This window comes from Nannospalax galili, unplaced genomic scaffold (genome assembly GCF_000622305.1).
Source record: "Nannospalax galili isolate Female #2095 unplaced genomic scaffold, S.galili_v1.0 scaffold1063, whole genome shotgun sequence".
Classification (NCBI taxonomy): domain Eukaryota; kingdom Metazoa; phylum Chordata; class Mammalia; order Rodentia; family Spalacidae; genus Nannospalax; species Nannospalax galili.
In genome coordinates, this window is record NW_008349483.1 from 133,003 (window position 1) to 152,681 (window position 19,679).

Consider the following 19,679-nt stretch of genomic DNA (forward strand, 5'->3'; position numbering starts at 1 on the left):
TAGATCATACTTTTCTCATTTTTTAAAAATTTTTAATAACTACATAATTAGAAGAAACATTTTATTACAGCTTTAACACATTCAGTAACACTCCAGAGCAAGAGTACATCTCTTTCACAAGGGGGTTCAAGTTTCTAGGTTCACAGTTGAGTTAATACTGTTATACAATATTGAACTCAGTATAAGCCCTGTAAGACACAAAATTGAATGAGTATTTAACCTTTTAAAAAGATCTCCATTTTATTTTAGAATATATTCTTCCTAGCAGAAAGACTCATTGCTTTTGCTACTGAGATGTTGGCACATGCATCTCTAATCTGTATGTATATGATTATTACTAGTCATAATCAGTTGCACTTGAATCCTTGGAACCTGTGAATGTCTATAAAGTCATCGGGTACATTTCAGTGGTAATGTTTATCACCTATACTAATTAACATGACGTAAATTTCCATGCTTCCTCCTCAAATATAATACATTTTTTTAAAATTTATTGATATTGTGTGTGTGTGTGTGTGTGTGTGTGTGTATCACACAGAACATCCCAAACCATCTCATTCAACTATACACCCACTTCCCAGATGGCACCCTCCCATAGCCTCAGGGGGAGGTATGTTTGATTGCCTCCAGAACTTGAAGATAAGACCCCATTGCTGGAGATAGGGCATACAATTGAAATTGGAGAAATTGAGCTTAAACTGACCTGGAAGCCTCCTCCCTGAAGCCTAGCTCTCATACTATCAGAAGACGCTATGCAAGTTGCTAAGGGAGAAAGCCAATCAATGGTCTAACCCAGCTGTAAAACCTAATGACCATAACAATGACCTGAGCAGCAAACTATCACTATGGGTGCAGTAGTGGCACTTTTATCTTGGGGATAATCAACAGCTGCCTAATTACATTAAGGCCCACTCAGTGGAAGGAATTCATGGGTGGTACTGTAAACATACTAAATGCACATGACTGGAGAGGTCACAGATCCTAGAGAAAAGCCTATGTCTGTCACATCCCTAGACAATTTCTTACTGTAGACACTGCATTTTTAATCTTGTAATATTTGTTTCTTCTGAACTTTGATAGTTTCTAATTAAACTCCTTTACTCTAGCCAACTCCTATGCCAGGAGAAACAAAGCATCTTCTCCACTGGATACATGAATGGGGGGAAGAGTTTCATAGCCCCTGTTAGGATATGTACCCCCTCCCCCACCAAAGGTTTCTGGAACCACAGTTCTTAGAAGTGAGTTGTGGCAGGAGAGTATGGTCAAGTGTGAGACATTAGGATTAGCACGTGAAATACGGCAACAACAGAGAAAAAGACTGAAAACTCCTTCCTACCAATGTTCACGTGTAGCAGAGCACGCACAGAAAAAACGCTGTACAGCTGTACAAATAGTCCAGTCTGCTCAGTATAGGTGCTATGAGTTCCTAATCTTGCCCAGCTCTCTGTCCCACTTGCTTGCTTGGAGGTGCTGCCTCTCTTAATGAATGGTCTCTGTTTCTATCACTATTCACATGTCCCCTGTCTAATTTCTTATTCTAGAACACAAGAACCTGAAAACTTCAGGGGATGTCTTCTCCCTTACCTGCCAATAAATAGGTGACTGTCTATCAAGTAGACGTCAACACAGAGTTAAGGAAGACGAAAAGACAGGAAAGCATTACTGGCAGCTGTGCTGTCACTGGGACGGTATCATTCATATTTTTTCCCTGCAGTATTTGGCCATCAAGAGTAACAGATTTGTTTCCATCCATTGCCATTCTTGCCCAGTGCCCCTGGATTCCCAAAATAGTTTCTGTATTGGCCAATTAACCTTATTCATGTTCTATGGGAACAGAAAAACTAGTCACTGGTCTGAGTGTTGTTTTGGCTACAGAACTTCACTAAGTCTTATGACTAAGGCCAGTACATTTTTTTCTGGTGTCCTGGTCTTTGTCTGTGAGTACAAAGAAGTCGAAATAAGTAGAATTTGTGCAAAGAAATACTACAGATGTGCATGGATGTGCTGGTTTGTGGTGTCCTCACCCTACTGAAAGGCCTCTTACTGCACTCCACGTTGAGCAGAGAAGTAAATAGGTGGTAATGCTACACATTTGTTGTACCCAAATATTTGTTCAAAAACCATCTTTTTGAGGACGGAGAGGTGACTCAACAGTTAAGAGCATAGCTGTTCTTGTAAAGGACCCCAGTTCAGTTCCCAGCACCCACATAGCAGATAAAAACTATACATAACTCCAGTGCCAGGGGATCTGATGCCCCTTTCTGGCCTCTGCAAGCATCTGGCATATACATGGAGGCAAAACACTCATATACATAAAATAAAAATAAAATAAAAAATAAATTAAAAATTGATTAAAAACATCTTTACCTCTAATGTCAATTCCAAATGTACAATATTCAATCCTTCATTTCTATGTTTACCCTTGTAGAGGGCCCAAGAGTCAAATAAATTATCTTCAACATACTACTCTTACATCTAGATGCAAATGAATATAAAATGCTGATATCTTAATTTTTCAGTGTGAACCTGAAAATCTCAAGGAGCACAAACTACCCAAGTGAACTATGACCACGTGTGAAATTAACAGTAAACAATCAAAGGTTTTTTTTCCTTATTTTTAAAGTCAAGTTTCTCCCTTCTGTGATCACCATTGATTTTAATGAAATAATCCAATGCTACATTTAAAAAAGGTTGGACTATAATGAGGAGTGGAAGTTTTGGTACCTCTGATTTATGATTTTGTATCTACAGACTTCAAAAGACACCTGGAAAGAAAGCAACACTGAAGTCGTCCGCTGAGGCGGCACTTTGATTTCTGTAGCTAGATTTCATGACAATAGGAATAGAACAAAAATCCTATGATTAAATAAATGAAAAGTTACCAAAAATATCTTTCATTTCAGGTTGAAGATTTTAATTCTCTGATCATTCCCATGTTTTAATACCTGTAGGAGACCATTCAGTTCTTCCCTTCCTACACACAGAGAGAAATACCTTTATGTCAGGAAATTGGCCCAGGTAGGTGTCCAGTGTCAGCAAGGACCCATCTACTAGTTTTTGATGGAAATCTTCCCATAACACATCACATTTCTAAAAGGGAAATAAAAAGACAGTGACTGGATAGCTTCAATTAGATACATTTCACTAAACTTTTAAAATATTTGAAACCCTAAAACTTGATGATGAGTGACACCTGCTGAAATACTAGAAGACAGAATATGAACTAATTAGAATGCAAGAAAATTTTCAGGCAATTTGGCTAGTGTTCTAACTGACAGTACAAGTTAAGAGCTTGTCTTATTAAAAATATTTTTTCCTGATCCCAAGTTACTGAAGAATGTACAAGTTTCAGAAGCTTCCCAGATCCCTGTAGATTGACTTAGGAACTAAATGAGTTTCTGCAAGACAGTTAGCTTACCTGAAGCAACGGCTGAAATCAGAACTAACCCCAACAGAAACAAACACAATGCGGCCAAAGCCTCTACAGGGTGAACATGAAGTTCTATCACATTGGGAGAACCTCATCAGTTACCATCACTGTTAACTATGGTCATTGCCTCAAGTTCTGGGCTAAATACTTTGTGTGTTAGGGAATTTGATATTGGCAATTGTTTTATAAAGAATGACTTGTTAATACCAACATGCAGAACAGAATAACTGAAATCCAGAGATGCCATATAACTTGGGTAATGTCATGTTGTTTATATATTAAAGACACAAATCTCAACTCAGTTCTATCTCCTTTTCAAAGTTGGTGATCTGCCTATTACACCAGAATCCCTCACCAGAGCAGAATTAATACCCCAACTATTTAACTTTGGGAAACCAAACCTCCCAAAACTTCACTTTCCCAGGTTAAATGAGTAGACAAAGTAGATGCTTCCCAGAACTCAGGCACCGCAGGCTCACCACAACACCACCTCAGGCTTCTCTCACTACTACTGCATTTGGGGCCTGCTGAGTCTGGTCTTCAGTCCCTAGTCTCCTCTTTCTCTTCTAAGTAACTTCAGCTGGGCACAAAACTGCCAAGGGCAAACATTCTTTTGCTCGGACTCTTTTGCAGCCAGGTGTGGACATGTGATCACATTCTGGCCAGTGGGATGAATTTTCAGGAAGTGCCCTCCAAAGGAAGGAGTGAGTTCATCTGCAGGACCCCATCCTACTTGCTGACTAGAACGCAATGAGAGCTAACATCCAGTGTCAGAGCATACCTTAGAACCTAAAGGAGAGAGGCTAGGCTTGGCAGAGAAACATCCCTGGTGCTTGTGACTCTACCGTGCCACACCTGGGATGCCATTTCCAAATGTTTATGTGAGAGATAAGTTCTTTTTATAAAAATGATTTTTTAAATTATTATTACTTTTATGTGTATGTGTGTATTGCCTGCATGTAGGTAAGTGCACCCGTGTCATGCAATGCTGCAGAGGATCCCCTGGGACTGGAGTTAAGGACAGTTGTTAGCTGCCATGTGGGTGCTGGGATTCAAACCCAGGTCTGCTGCAAGAACATCCAGTGTTCTTAACCACTGAGCCATCTCTCCAGCCCCCAAGATAAGTTCTTATCTTGTTAAAATAACAAGTTTAAAGCTGGGTGTGTTGGCACAGAGCTAAAATTCCTGCACTTGGGAGGTAGAGGCAAGATGATCAAGACCAGCCTCAGATACATAGTGAGTTTGAGTCCAGTTTGGGCTATGAAATTGCTTCAGAAAATGGCAAAAACGAGTTTAATTTGCATTGTTTCCTTTTTGCACTTCAAAAAGTAATCTTAGCTGTTATAACCCCCAATTTGAGAATTTTATACAAATAAAAGAAGGTAAAGGCTCATCTCTTATGTGAGTAGACCCTATGAATATGCAATATTCAGTTGCTTCTCCATCCAAAGGACCAGGGCCATGCTTGCACTTGGAACTGATGGTCCAAAGGTCCTGGAGGCCATAGGGACTGAGGAGGTACAGTAACCATTTCATTAGGAGTCAATATTGGCACTGCTATATACAGAAAGAAAGAGTATAGTGTTCTGAGGGTAGAAACATACCTTTCAATTAAATCCTTAAAATGCCCTTGTTTATGAGGAGCTTTTATAGCACACTGTTGTCAGAAATGTGCAAAGTAAGATAAGCATTTAACAACAACGTTATGTTTATATTGGGGAAAATGTAAGACAACTACTTAATAATCGATCGCATCAGAAAATGGTATGTGGAAATTATTTTGCCAAATCTATATCCTGAAAAACTTTGGAAGATGGGATAGGTACAATGAGAGCTTTATCTCACAGATAAATCCATTTTCATTTCAGTCTAATGAGATCATGAAGATCGACATTAGGGTTTCGGCACTGTCACTCAGTAGCCTGGGACTTGCTGGGGACTTTTCCAAAGGCTATAGAGATGTGCAGTTCATCACATTATCTCGGGTCTTCTGTTCCTCATGAGTTTAATGACTCACCTGAAATGGCAACAGGACAAACAACAGCTCTTTGCTTCAACAAAGAACCCTGAAAGGGATATCATCCCAGCCTGGCAGCTTGCACACACCCGTGATCATAACCTGCTCTGAGCACTGACTAGGGGACCTGTACACAAAGTCTACAAGCACGCTCTCAGTAGGTACAATTCTTCTCCTAACCTTCTGAAGGACATGAAGAACTGTCCAAGGTACTAGAAAGCCATTCTTGGTCTTTCCCACTCTGCTTTCTGCAAAGCAGCATTACGGATCTGCTCATTTCCCTCAGGCCAGGTGACCCTGAACTACAAGTTTCATTTTGGATGTGGGGGCAAGCCAAAGCTGCCTTAAGGTTCAATTTCTTTTTTAAATATATTTTTATTTAGTATTTTCATTTTATGTGTGTGAGGGAGTTAAGGATAGTTCATAGCCACCATATGGGTGCTGGGAATCGAACCCGGGTCCTCTGTAAGAGCAATCAGGTGTTCTTAACTGCTGAGCCATCTCTCCAGCTCCTAAAGTTCAATTTCTATTAGCAGATGGTCTAGCTGTGTTAGAGTGATGAATGGTCTTCTGACATCTGCATTCAAGGAGGGCTGGTTAGAAGGGGAGTTGGAATGAAAGGGCAAAATTTCTTCATAATATTACATCTATAATAAAGCTCCACTACAAATGAGTTTTTACAACCTATCGTATGGAACAGTAAAATGCTATTGTTATTTTGAAGAAAAGCAGTCTTTAAACCATAGCTACTCATTTTTTTTTTATTTTTTTATTTATTTATTTTTTTTTTTACTTTAGGTGTATGAGTGTATTGCCTGCAGGTATGTAAGTGCATCCACTTCCTGCAATGCTCACAGAGGACCTAAGAGGGTGTTAAATCCCCAGGAACTGGGGTTATAGATGGCTGTTAGCTACCATGTGGTGCTGGGATTCAAACTGGGATCTTCTGCAAGAACAGTCAGTGCTCTTAACAGCTGAGCCATTGCTCTAGCACTCAATGGTTTTATAATCACTTTCTCCTCTCACTATGTGGTCAAGATGATATAGCACAGAACTCCAGGCTGCTTTCTGCATTTAGACTCTCTTTGTGATCAGTGCCCTGAAGCAGTAAGGTGGTTGGTGGGCTGAGCAGTGGGAGTCCTAAGATACCATCCCAAGCTTCCTGTGTGCTGCCACCCAGTTCTTACCTCACCAACCATTTTCACATCTTCCCGTCCATACCAATCTGGCTCGTAGACTTCATGAAGTGACTCAGTGAGCTTCATCGAGGCCTCCTGCATGCCTGACATTGAAGAAAAGCAACTTCGGTTACACCATATGGGGGAGGCACTGCCCTGTTCTCCCCTGCTCTGCTGAGTGACACAAAAATCTTTAGCATTTGCTAAATATTTAACAAACAATTGTGAAAGCACAAGTGCCACTTAAACCCACACCCACATCTTTCCTTGATGGTTTTTAAGACTTACATAATCACAATGCACATTTTGTATTACTTTCACGATGATAGCAAACACTGAGTCTCAGAGAACTCTAAGAACTACAACAGTAATGTGCTTTACTTACTAGTTAAATGGAATGGAACAAAACACTCTGTAAGCTGAAAAATTCTAAATGTAAAATTAATCCTGAATGATTTTAAGAAATAAAGTATTTTTGAGGCAGGCAGAAACAATATAAATAGGACTTCAGGATATAACAGCTGGAGGTGGTTAAGAGGTTTAAAATAATAAAGTTCTTTAAAGTGGTAAAAAAAAAAAGTGGTTACAATTCAAGTGACACAATTTTTTAATGACAAAAAAGACAAAAATTGTTTGTTTTCCAACATCATTAAAAAGTATGAATACAGTTTTAAATAAAATTTTTCAGAAAGCTTGTCCTTTTTGAGACTCTGGAATGGAATTTTTGTTACAAATTGGTAAATTACAAATGTTGGCTTATTAGCAATAGTAAGGAAATGAAGTTCCTGGGTGCAGCACAGGGCTATCTCCAAAGCTTTCCCAGTCACCTTTCCTCACCCGCACCAGCACCCAGGCCTTGTACAGCACAGAGGTTAAGATGCAAAGGCTGGATCCACATGGAAGGTGCTCATGGAGCCAGAATGATGCAAGCAGCAGCTGAAGGTTGTACCAGGCCGAGCCAGTGTCCAAGCCTTTATCACTAAGGAGCTGGTAAAGGGGAAGCAGAGAATACTTAAGGAATCAAAGATCAAAACCTTTTGTGAACTGAAATAACCACAGGCTCATTGGGCAGAAGATGGTTCTGGATGCAGCAAGGACAAACTAGAAGAAATGTGAGATGAGAGAAGTGTAACCTTGAAGAATGTGTCTGAAAGTCAGCATTTAATTTGATCGTTAAACATACGTTTTCACTATACAGGCATAGAAAATCTCCCTTGACACTCCCTGATAATGGTACATAGACATTTGGTCCTTTCCCCCTGGAGGTTGGATGTGCCTCAGAGCCACTTGAGGTAAGAAGCATGTAGTTAAGAGTCCACATTAAGCATGACTGAGGATGCTCGGTGAGGTGGGGGGACCACAAGGATGAGAGACTTGCCTACACACCCCAGAGTCAGGTAGGAAAAGTCTGATGCTCAGTCTTTGGGGATGAAGCAGTCACACAGGTGCATAAAAGCTGAAGGAGGTACAGAACCTGTGTCCATCCTTAAATCCAAGCAAGTGAGAATACTTTTTCTTAGGATGAGTCACCACTGAGGTTATATTATCCTGGGTGATGGTTATACTATCCTAGGTATGCTATTCACCCCAACCCAGGTACAAGCAATTATGTGCCAAGAAATGGACCCCTCGAGAACCTACTATCATTCTGCTAAATAGGCATAGTATTAAAGTGACTCATAATGATTTGTTGTTATCTCCATCTCTCAACTCTGACCCAAAAAGGTTCTTCTTGCAACAGATAGTGAGTAACACTGAGACCTACAACTAGTCAATGTTCAGAGAATAAGAGACTACAGAGTGCTAAGTTCTGAGTGGGTCACATTCACTGTACCCTTTCCTTCCAATGTTCAGGGCAAAAGAGGGAGCAGAAAAAATGTAAGGGCAAGAGACAGTAGAATACAAGGAAACTGTGTCCTTTGGACAGCACAGGAAGGGTACTTTCACATAGGAAGCCATAGTGCTTATGACAATATGCACAAGACATGTGCAAACCCAACAAGACAGGGATCCTGCATGGATGGGGGAGATGGCCAGGAAGCTCAGCCCTGGCTGAGAATCTTCTGCCTTACTGGTGTGATGCCTCGTAGACTGACCAGACTCCAAGTGATAGTCCCATACCTGAAAGCATTTAGGGAACACAAATTAGACTTCATGGGTCCTTTTTTTAAAAACCACAAGGTTAGAGAGGTCATAGATCTTAGAGAAAATCCCTAGACAAATGTAATTTCTTAGTATCTGCAAAATATTGATCCTTATATTTACAGACAAGTATCCCAGTCACCACTCATTGAAGAGGCTTCTTTTGAAACAGACTGAGATTATTACAGAGTTCCACAACCAATCATACAGATTGTCTGTGAATTGCCCAAGCCTAAGTGACACATCTACAATGCAACCTTTACACCTGAGAATGGACCATAGTAGAACAAGGGGTAGAGAGAACACTAATTCATCTATCAATTCTCATCAATGAAGCTCCCTCATGTAACAGAGGGTCATGAACACAAAAGGATACAAACAGCCAAAGTATAGAGAATAAGAGTCTGCAGAGTATGGGTCCTTGGACAAGACTCCATTATTAAACTCCACCCACCCAAGGCTTAGGGACCATTGAGGAAGAGGGGGCAGAAAGATTGTAAGAGCCAGGGAGGAGGTGCATGACCATACAGAAATAAAGTCCTACAGGTTCCTGAGACCTTGCTCATATGAACCTACAGCAATGGTATCAGCCTTCACAAAACCCATGCAAACTCAAGCAGACAAAAACTCAGCACAGAACTGTGGAAAGGGGCAGTTGGCCCTAATCTTAGTGGAAGAACTACTGGCAGCTGTTTACTGCTGGGTGAGGAAGAGCTGATCCTCTTAAAGGAAGGGACTCTAGACAGGCTGACTAGACCTCAGTGGATGAACTTGTACTGAGGGATGTCTGGGGAAAGTAATTTGACTAGATAGGCCTTAACACAAACGACAAAATGCATGAATTCCAGTGGGTGGGTGCTATGGGAGGGTACCAATGGGGAAGGGGGTATAACTCAATAAAACATTTAAAAAAGAAATGTACCCCTCAAATTCATGCCAAAAGTTAGTTACCACTTGATCTGCTTCTATATTTCAGATGCCCAAAGGCTCCTTACATTTTCTTTGCATTTCTGTTTAAGTCTGACAAAAAGTATAAATAGCTATGGAGCTAGGTCCATCATGAAAAGTGGGGAAAACATCATTGGAAGACAAATGACCTTTGTGGTGAAAAACTGACAGAATACACACTTAAAATTATATAAGACTTTTATTCATCGATGCTAAAAGCACAATATTATAGCAATAAGTCTATTAGTAGCCAAAAATAACTATCCATTACTGTGTGTTTACGTAGCAATGGATAACTTGGAAAGAAGCCATTTTAACATAGAAATGGCTTCCAAGATACGAGTCCATAGAAAGTGGGTGGGTGGATATTTGGGTGAGCAAGCACAAGCCCGGCTTCCAAGGGGCAGGAAGACTTGCAGAGATTTTGTTTTGAGGAAGGGTCTCCCTGTAGCCCCAGCTAGCTTGAAACTCCATATGTAGACCAGATTGGCCTCAATCACACAGAGATCTGTTTGCCTCTGCCTCCCAAGAGCTGGGGTTAAAGGTGTGCACCACTGTACTCTAAAAAAAAACTTTTTATTGTTGTTGTTGACTTTCAGAGATTTAAACAGCCAAGAATTACTTCAGTTTGAATGTGTCTCCACAAGTTGATGATTTAAATACCCCCAGTGCAGTACTGTTGTGATGTGAGATCTGTAAGAGGAGGCTGCCTGAGGCTTCGCCCTCATGAATGGATCAGTGCTGGTACTGAGGCAGCATATTATCATAGGGTAGGGTCTTCTGAAGAATCTTGTCCCCTCCTCTCCTCTCTTGCCCAGGGATGTTTCTGCCCTGCTGTGATGCAGCAAGGAAACCTTCCAGATGTGGACCTTGATCCAGGACTTCTCAGCCTCCACATCAACGAGCCAAGGAAGTCTCTCTTCCTTATAAATTGCCCCACAGCACAAAAACTAAAACAAAGAACTTGTTCTTGTGACAGAATGTAACAAAAGAAAAGAGCTCAGAGCTAAAATCCAGTTTCCTGTCAATATAGTTTGCCAACATTAAGGCAGAAATCATGCTGAATGCTACCTCTGGCATTTAGCAATATCTAACACACACTATTTTTAAACAATTAGCAGTTGTCAAGTCTGCACGGCAGCTACAGTACATCCCATATAAGATTATTAATTTTTCTATTGGATGGGCACCTCTTCTCCGCTTCACAATTCTGGGCCTTTTCCAAGTCCTTTTCTGTGTTTCATTTAATAAAGCACCCTCAGTTTCCATTTACAGCCAACTTCAGGAGCTTCTTCAAGCCTGTTACATAGTTCACTGCAGTCTGAGTGCTCTTTGCATGCACAGCCTCAGGGAGTATGCTTTAGTTTAAAGTGGCATGAATTTGCTGGGCATGGTGAATCTAGGACTTGGGAGGCAGAGGAGGGTGGATCCCTGTGAGTTCAAGTCTACTGTTGTCTACATATCAAATTCCAAGCCAGTTAGTGCCACATAGTGAGACCCTGTCTCAACCCCCGCCCCAATTAGCATAAATTTAAATGTTATGACAATAACCAGCAGCCCCAATAAGCCATTAAAATAATGTTAAAATATGTGGCGGATCTAGCAGCTTTGCCCCAGTCCTTAAAAGCTGATGTTTAAGAAGTCAGCAACTGCCCAGAGGAAAACAGGGAAGTGTTTCTCTAAATATCGCAAGAATAAGAGAAAGAATGGAAAACAGCAGGCAGATGGTGTCATAGCTCGAAAACAGTTAACCCCAGCCCTTGGGCCCTGTGTGCACACAAGTGACATACCACTAACACCTATTGTATGTCACTTGAGCTGGGCTGTACATCCATCAGGCTGTATGTGCATCTGGCCTCCAGATCACCCACATGCTACTGATTCCCAGTTCCAAACACCCATTTGACACCATCGCTTGACTGTCTTAACAGTACCTCAAAACTTCACATGCCCAAACAAATTCCTAACTTTCTTGTCTAAACCTGTGACTGACACACAGCAAGTGTACCAGTTCTTGAGTACAGTGCCTTCCTTCCTGCCCACTGCCCTGCGCTTCCTTCTCATCCACTCAGACAAGTGAAATATGACCCTCGAAACAGTTTAGCAAAGCACTTGGCACAACAAACTTTCAAATGTCAGCCATCCTTATAAAAACATTTTTGGAGGCAATATGTCATAAAAATTAAGACTATTATTTGCAATCAGTCAGCCTTTGTGAAAATCTTGGATCCATTACATCCCATCTGTGTGATTTATCAGGCAAATCACGAATCATCTTGATCTTCAGTTTTCCAAAGTGTAAACTATCAATAAATAAAACTAACACCTGTTATAACGTATTGAGAATTGCATGAAACAATGCATGCAAAAAGCTCAATTCAGTATATGGCACAAAATCAATAAGTGTTAGCTACAATTATTATTATTCAACAGTTGGACTTGATTTCTGATAAATCTTGTGGTCTAATAAATCACTTGCTCTAGTTTAAATGCCACACAATCTCGATATCCCCTTTTCTGAAATACTAATTTGACCTTCTGTTTTATTGCTTTAACTTCAGTTACTTAATGACTCCCTCCCTACTGATAGAATAAAGATAGCAAGACATACAACCCTTCTTTATACAAGCCAGCTCACTTTTCTGCCTGTACCTTGATGGTTTAGTTTTTTCTTTAGGCTCTCATACTCCATCCTGCCTCCTATTCCTCTGAGCTGACCCTCCAACAGCAAGCTCTTCCTTGATCATACTTAATCATTAAGTGACTACCTGTGCTCTCCTTCTGGATCCTTGGCAAGACCATTCCTAATCTAATCTCCTGATCTTCATAGAATTAAAAATGTCAACTAATGAGGTGGAGATCTTTTTTAAACGTTGGAACCTCATTTAATTTTATGTCTTATAGAGTTTATAATGAGTAAAAGATTATATAAGCGTAATAATTCATCTGTAAACCTAGAAATGTACAGCCAATTTTGAAAGAGATGTACCCTAGCTCAGAAAAATGTTATTGAATAGGTTAATGCTGTTGTAATGAAATGCTTCTTTTAATTAAAAAAAATAGCCTTAAAAAAGACAAGTAAATAGCTCTAAGTGAATAAACAATTACTTAGCTATTATATATTAAAAAATTATTTTTTTAATTTTTAAAAATTGAATACTCACCAGAAAAATGTTATTGAATAGGTTAATGCTGTTGCAATGAAATGCTTCTTTTAATTAAAAAAAAAAATGTCAACTAGCTAATGACTTGAGGTAAGCAGTTGTACGAAATTATAAAATCCTTCAGGGTGACTGCCAACCAGAGATCACTGATAAGATGGAGAGTATAATTCATTTAACTCAATTTCACAGAACCTCTGTTTCAGAGCGTTGGTTAGGTGCTTAGCAAAGAAGCTGAGCCCTTTAGAGAGAACCCAATGCAGACTTTAGAGAGAGGAACACAATGCTTCTCCCAAAACTGCCTCAGGTCCCAGGAATCCCCAGGGCCAGATCTCACTCTGTGTTGCTGCTAAAATGCGGCATGATGTTAAATGTGTTATGGTAACTATCAGCAGAGTTCTCTGTGAAAGCAAATATTGGCCTCATATTTTCCAAAGGCAATCATGATCTACTTAATGCATATGTCTAGTGTTTAAGTGTTTTCCCCAAAACAAAATGTTTTCCGAGGAACTTTAGTAATATTTCATGAGACTTTGCAAAGAGAGAAGAACTCTCCAGTCAAATAACTCCAGGAAATTCAGCCTAGTCCACAGCAGCTCTGAAGATCACAATAACATAGGAAGGGCTCAGAGAAACTCAGTAGGAATCTGCTTAAACATCCATCTGAACCATCTTGGCCAAAGTAACTTCAACACAGAACTTGGTTTGGAGAGTATAACTTGATAATATGGCTCAGTCATCAGTAGGAGGAGGGAGCCCACAATCCTTTCTCCCTCACAGAGATGTGGCCATCAGGAGCAGGAGGCAGGCACATATGCTACCCAACTTCTCTCTGGAGCTGATGCCTCATCAAGTGGATTCCCTTTCTAGGCTATATTAAAGAAAAGAATGATGCCAGTCTTTTCCCACAACACTCTCTGTATTATGACATGAAATAGAGCAAATTATATAGAATTATGTAGAAGATAGAACTATTGTAAATTATACTTAAAGTTAGTTTTGGAGCACTTAATTATGAGCTTCATAAATCTGTGTGATTAAATTCTCTTAGCATTATTTCTTTGAAAATGTAAAATAGAGTTAATGACATTTATCATATGGCTATCTTGAAGGTTATAAACAGGTAACATGCCTAAAATCTTAGTACAAAGACTAACACAAAGTAAGTGAATGCTTAGCATACAGACTAAGAAGGAGGATCAGTGAGGAGAGAACTGATTTCCAAAAGTTGTCCTCTGATCTCCACATGCATCTGCACCTGTGTACATGCACATACACACACAAACGATTGATGATAGATAGATGACTGATTGATGGGTGGGTGGATGGATGGATGGATAGATAGATGATAGATAGATAGATAGATAGATAGATAGATAGATAGATAGATAGATAGATAGATGGATAACATGACAGATAGATACATAGACAGATTGATAGATACAGAGATAGATAGGTATATTTTTTAAAGGGAATAGGGAAGTAAGCCGCCATTATTTCATTGTATAGCTGAGCTAGAACTATTGAAACCAATGCTCTATTATTAGTGATGAAGTTTAAAGAGAGTGTAAGAAAGTAGATAAAAGCAAGGGTACAGGGAAGACAACGACTTTGTACTGTATATGGTGTTTACTAAGCAGTGACTTTGGCCTTGCTACTTAACTTCTGAGTCTCATTTTTCTTATCTATTAAATGCAGATAGGGGCTAGAGAGATGGCTCAGTGATTAAGAGTACATACTGCTCTTGTAGAGGACCTGAGTTTGGTTCCCAGCACCCACACTGGGCACCACACAACTGCCCTGTAACTCCAGCTTCAGGGAGATCTAACGCCTTCTTCTGGCCTCCATGGGACAATTCACTAATGTGCACAAACACACCCACAAACACACAGGCACTATGATTAAAATAAAAATAAATCTTAGAAAATTCAGGCAATAAACGTACCTGTCTCACAGAATTTTCATGAGTGTTAGAAGTGTGTATCTGATGGGGCTAGAGAGATGGCTCAGCGGTTAAAAGAACTGACTGCTCTTTCAGAGGACCCGGGTTCAATACCCAGCACCCACATGGCGGCTATGAACCATCCTTAACTCCAGTTCCAGGGGAATCCAAAGCCCTTTTCTGACCTCTGTGGCAATGCACGACATGGGTGCACTCATATACATGCAGGCAATACACTCACACACATAAAAAATAAAAATAATAAATAAAATATTTTAATTTAAAAAAGTGTGTACCTGTCATGTAAAATGCCTACCTACCTTTTTGTTTAAAAATAAAGCCAGGCGTGGTGGCACACGCCTTTAATCCCAGCACTTGGGAGGCAGAGGCAGATGGAGCTTTGTGAGTTCGAGGCCCGCCTGGTCTACATAGTGAGTTCCAGGACAGCTGGGGCTACAGAGAGAGCCTGTCTCAAAAAGACAAAAAATAAATAAAAATAAAATAAAATAAATTCCATTAATCATTATCACTATGTTTTTATTATTAAGCTTTTCAGTATTTCATTGTTTATCAGTATCTTTATAATCAGTTTTACACAGTCATACTGAACTGTGAATACATTCTTTAAAATGGTGAGGCTTAGCAGATAAGAGCACTGGCTTCTCTTGTGGAAGACTCAGGTTTGATTTCCAACACCCACATGGCTCCTAATAACCATCTCTAACGCCAGTTCAGGAGAATCCAATGGACTCTTCTGAGCTCCGAGGGCACTGAACGACACAGGTACACTTATATACAGGTAGGCACTATACTTATACACATAAAAGAAAATTAATAAGTAAAATGTTTTTTAGAAATGAAGTGCTATGTCAAAAGTTCTGAGAAAAAGTGAAAGGATATTCATTTAAAAGCTTTTACCAAACTTCTCCAAAAAAAAAAAAAAAAAAATGCTATCTTAAAGAGAAACTTTTCATGCTACAGAATGTTCAGAGGGGTGGTGATAGCATCTCCTGCTTTATTTTCATTAATAATCTTTGGCAATTCCTAAGAATAAGAATTTTGTACATCACGTCCATCAGAGGGTTTTGGACTGTTTTTGTTTTTCCAGTGCTGGGGACTGAACCCTGGTCTTCAGCTGAGCTCGCCAAGTAAGCAGTTCTACCACTGCATCACCTGCCCCAGCCCCTTTCAAATTGGATTTTAAGTCAGAGTTTCACTAAGTTGTCCAGGGTGGCCTTGATCTCGTGATCATCCTGTTTCAGCCTCTCCTGGGTAATTCTCCTGAAGCTAATTTTCTCTTCAAATATTTTACTCATTTTTAAAAAGAAACTAATCTCCATTTATGTTTCTTACTAACTTTTGTATATCTTGTTTCAATTTCGTTGACTATATTGCCAAAATTATGGTAATTTTAAACACTTGTTTGCATATTTATAAGGTCAAACCTCTTGTTCTTCTTGGTTTATATCCTTTGGGGTATCTTGTAAAGACTTCATTCACCCTAAATGAAGACTAAACGTATTGTATTTTAGTCTAAAGCTGAGACTTTTCTACATGTGCATACTTAAATCTTCATCTAGATAGGAAGCAGTGAAATGTGAAGTTGGGCCCCTTGCTTTTCTGTTTGGACAGTTTTTCCAAGGCTCTTTGTAAATTCTCCATCCTCTCCCTACTAATCTCAAGGTCTGCTCGGTGACAAATATGCTTGTGTGCACTTGGCTCTTACTCAGAGCAGGGAGCCTGCTGGTAAATGGAGAGCAGCCTGGCTGAGCACGCATCTCCTGCTTCCTCCCTCTTCCCTCTTCCCTCCTCCCTCCTCCACTGGCCCCCTTCTTTCACATGGCTAAGGCTAGAAATCAGTGCAAAGGCCAGTCTGTTCCCTAGATTACTCTCTGGCAGGGCTGTATGCACAGTTGTTTTTTGCAAGTCACAGCACATGTTTCCTGGTCCCCTCCCCCTCCCCCTGCTTCTACTGCAACTTCTTTCCCCTTCCAGCAAGAGGGCTTAAGTGAGTCTGTGAGCTTTCTACCCTTGGGACCTTCCCTCCATCAGGATGGAAGCCAGCTACAGCTTTGCTTAAATAAGGTCTCAAGCTCACTCTTCCTATAAAGTCTTCCTAGAAATCTCTGGCATGTGGGTGGCATTTATTCTTGGTTTCTAGCAGAAGGGCAAATATATATTTGTCCTTGTATATCTGATTATCATTTCAATGGGGATTTGGAGGTGGGTGGAATGAAACACCTGTGTTCAAGGACTCTACTTGCCGGAAAACCAAATGACTTTGTAATTAACATTCATTCCTGTCTCTTACAAATTCCAAGAACAACTTGTGCTTGGTAACAGGCAGTAAACAACACACATACACATTACCTTTGATTGCTGCTAAATACCCTCGGAGCTCTCGCTGAAGTCTGGTGCCTTCCGCCTGAAAAACACAAAAGCACAGAGATGCTAAACATTTTGCCTATATTTTACATGCAAACATGCAAGAAGCAATAAAGCTCAGTTATTATTTCTGGAAGGTAATTCTTAAAAGAACACAAATATGGGCACAGAGAGAACTAGATAATATGCTCATCAGTCTAGGTATTTATAGACGTTCTACTTAAACGAAGACAAGAATGCAAATAAGATTTTGCTAAGAGTAGAAAATGTGAACCACCAGACAGCCTTCTATACACTCAATAACTGTTGCTTCTTTTAATTTTGGCATAAAGGCAATAATAATATAGAATTTATCACCTCTGTTCAATATAGTAGCTGCTAGCCACATGTGTATGTTAATGAGAGTGGTCCAAGGAGCGATGCATTGTAAATGCTTTACATTGCCGGGGTAGAATGCACAGCAGATTTCCAAATAAAACAAATGAGCTCATTAATATATATCAATAGCATTTAAAATAAAATTTTGGTTGTATAAAGCTACATTTTTAAAATTAATGTCACCTGTTTCTTCACACTTTTTAAATGTGGTCCCTAGAACAGTTTTAACTGAGTATATATTTTGTATTGTATTATTATTATTGAACTTTACTGAAATGGGGAAATTGTCAAATCACAAATGCTGATATATAGATGCTTATTTGGGTTTCAACTCCCCTTAGAAACTCTAAGACTCAGATTACATTCAAGCAATTTAATTTGGAGTTAATCCAAGAAAGTGCCAGGAGGAAAGTGAAGGGCAAAGTCCGGGAAGGAGCAACTGAACTTCTGTGAGAAAGTGGGCTTCAGTCCACGGGAGAACTTCATGGGACACTGCTAAACAAGCATCCTGCCGAGACCACACAGGGCCAAGGGAGCTGGGCAGTCAGCCATCAACTGCTGTTATAACACTCTTTGGTCAAGTGCCGTTGCTCCTAGGACATTAATTCCCAACATGTCCTTTCAGAGAGCTCTCCAGGAGCCAGAGAAACTCAGGCAGCCTGGTCAAGCTCGCTGTTGGAAAAGTCAGTCTGGTGGTCTGAGAAAAGGTTAGTACTGGGTCACACGGCTGACACCCACAGTTTCTGAAAATATACACAGTACATAGATTTTAATTGTGAGATCATTAATAAAACTATAAAAAAGAACATCACTTTTAATAAAAAACAATTATGGCAGACATATTTAATTCAAAGAGTATCTGTATTAGCCAGAAATTATGATTTTCCACATGAATATAAATTGCAATCCAGTAGAACTAAAATATCTAAGCAACAAAAGGATCATAAGGCAGATGGTATTTAGCTCTGGAACAGCCATTCCAGGTATTTTGGGCTATGAAACAACCATAAAATGTCCTTTAGTTTAAAGTGAGAGAGTATTTAACACAAAGAAATTGTAAAGGCTGTGCTTGACTCCACCCATAACCCATAGAGCATATATAGAGTGTAGGTAATGTGACATTATTTTTATAAAATATAAGCAAAGCTCAGAAAAGTTGCTGCTCTATGAACTCTGATACTATCAGGTAACATCTGGGGGTTAATGCATTTGCTGGCACATGTGAGCTTCAATCAGAGTGGTTCCATTCAGAAAGGAACAAAGGAAATTATCAAGCTCTAAATACGGGACCTCTGTCCTAGTGTCTCAACACAGTTTAAAATAAAAATTTCAGGCTTCCCTTGTCTTGATGAGCTAGCTCTCCAGAATCCAGTATGAAGGAGAGCTGCCACAAGCTAAGGGAAAAATCGTGGTGAAATTCCAAATCAACAAAGTTCAGCTGAAAAATATTTACTCAGAGAAGATAATGAAAGAGAAAGTGATGATGACAAATATCTGTGAAAAGGGCGAGAACGAAGAGGTTCCAGAGAAGACTGTGCTCAGCACTGCTAAGAAAAACTCAACAAAGAAGTCTTTTGCCCACTCAGATCTAAGTCTAATTACCGTAGTTACCCCTTTATCAAAGTTTCCCTTTCTACAGAGTTAGTCACCCACAGTCACCCATTGTCCAAAAGCACAGAATAGGAAATTCCAAAATATTTTCTATATTTCAAGTTGTGTCTCACGGCAAGTTGTGTCCTGACCTGTCCACACCTGTGTAGGCTTCAAACCCTTTAGTCTTACTTAGCATTCAAATAAGCCTTACTTTCAATCTATAAATGACCCTGAATTTCAGGACAGGTCATTCTAACCATTCAATTATGCCAAAGAGATGCTACAAAGTTCTTCCTTTAAGTAAAAAGGTAAAAGTTCTGAACACACGAAAGAAGAAAAACAGCATTCTGATGGTGCTAAGATATACAGTAAGTTATTGCTCTATAAATATGTGCCACAGATGTGTATGTATGGGGAAAACATGTATGGGGCTTCATATAACTAATCCTCAGCTTCAGAAAATCTGGAATGTATTCCTGTCAGAATAGGAGGAAGTATTAGATGT

At 39.7% G+C, this 19,679-nt stretch overlaps 1 protein-coding gene across 2 annotated transcripts in view; it reads right to left on the reverse strand.

Annotated features, from left to right (window-relative positions):
- Amph (amphiphysin) overlaps positions 1-19,679 on the reverse strand; it is a 287,017-nt gene that overhangs the window by 105,176 nt on the left and 162,162 nt on the right. For both annotated transcript variants that reach the window (XM_008846954.1, XM_008846953.1), the window contains exons 3-5: positions 17,189-17,243; positions 6,635-6,729; positions 2,995-3,090 (exon numbers count right to left, since the gene is read on the reverse strand). In XM_008846954.1, the coding sequence (XP_008845176.1) occupies positions 2,995-3,090; positions 6,635-6,729; positions 17,189-17,243 (246 nt within the window). The remainder of the gene's footprint in view (positions 1-2,994; positions 3,091-6,634; positions 6,730-17,188; positions 17,244-19,679) is intronic.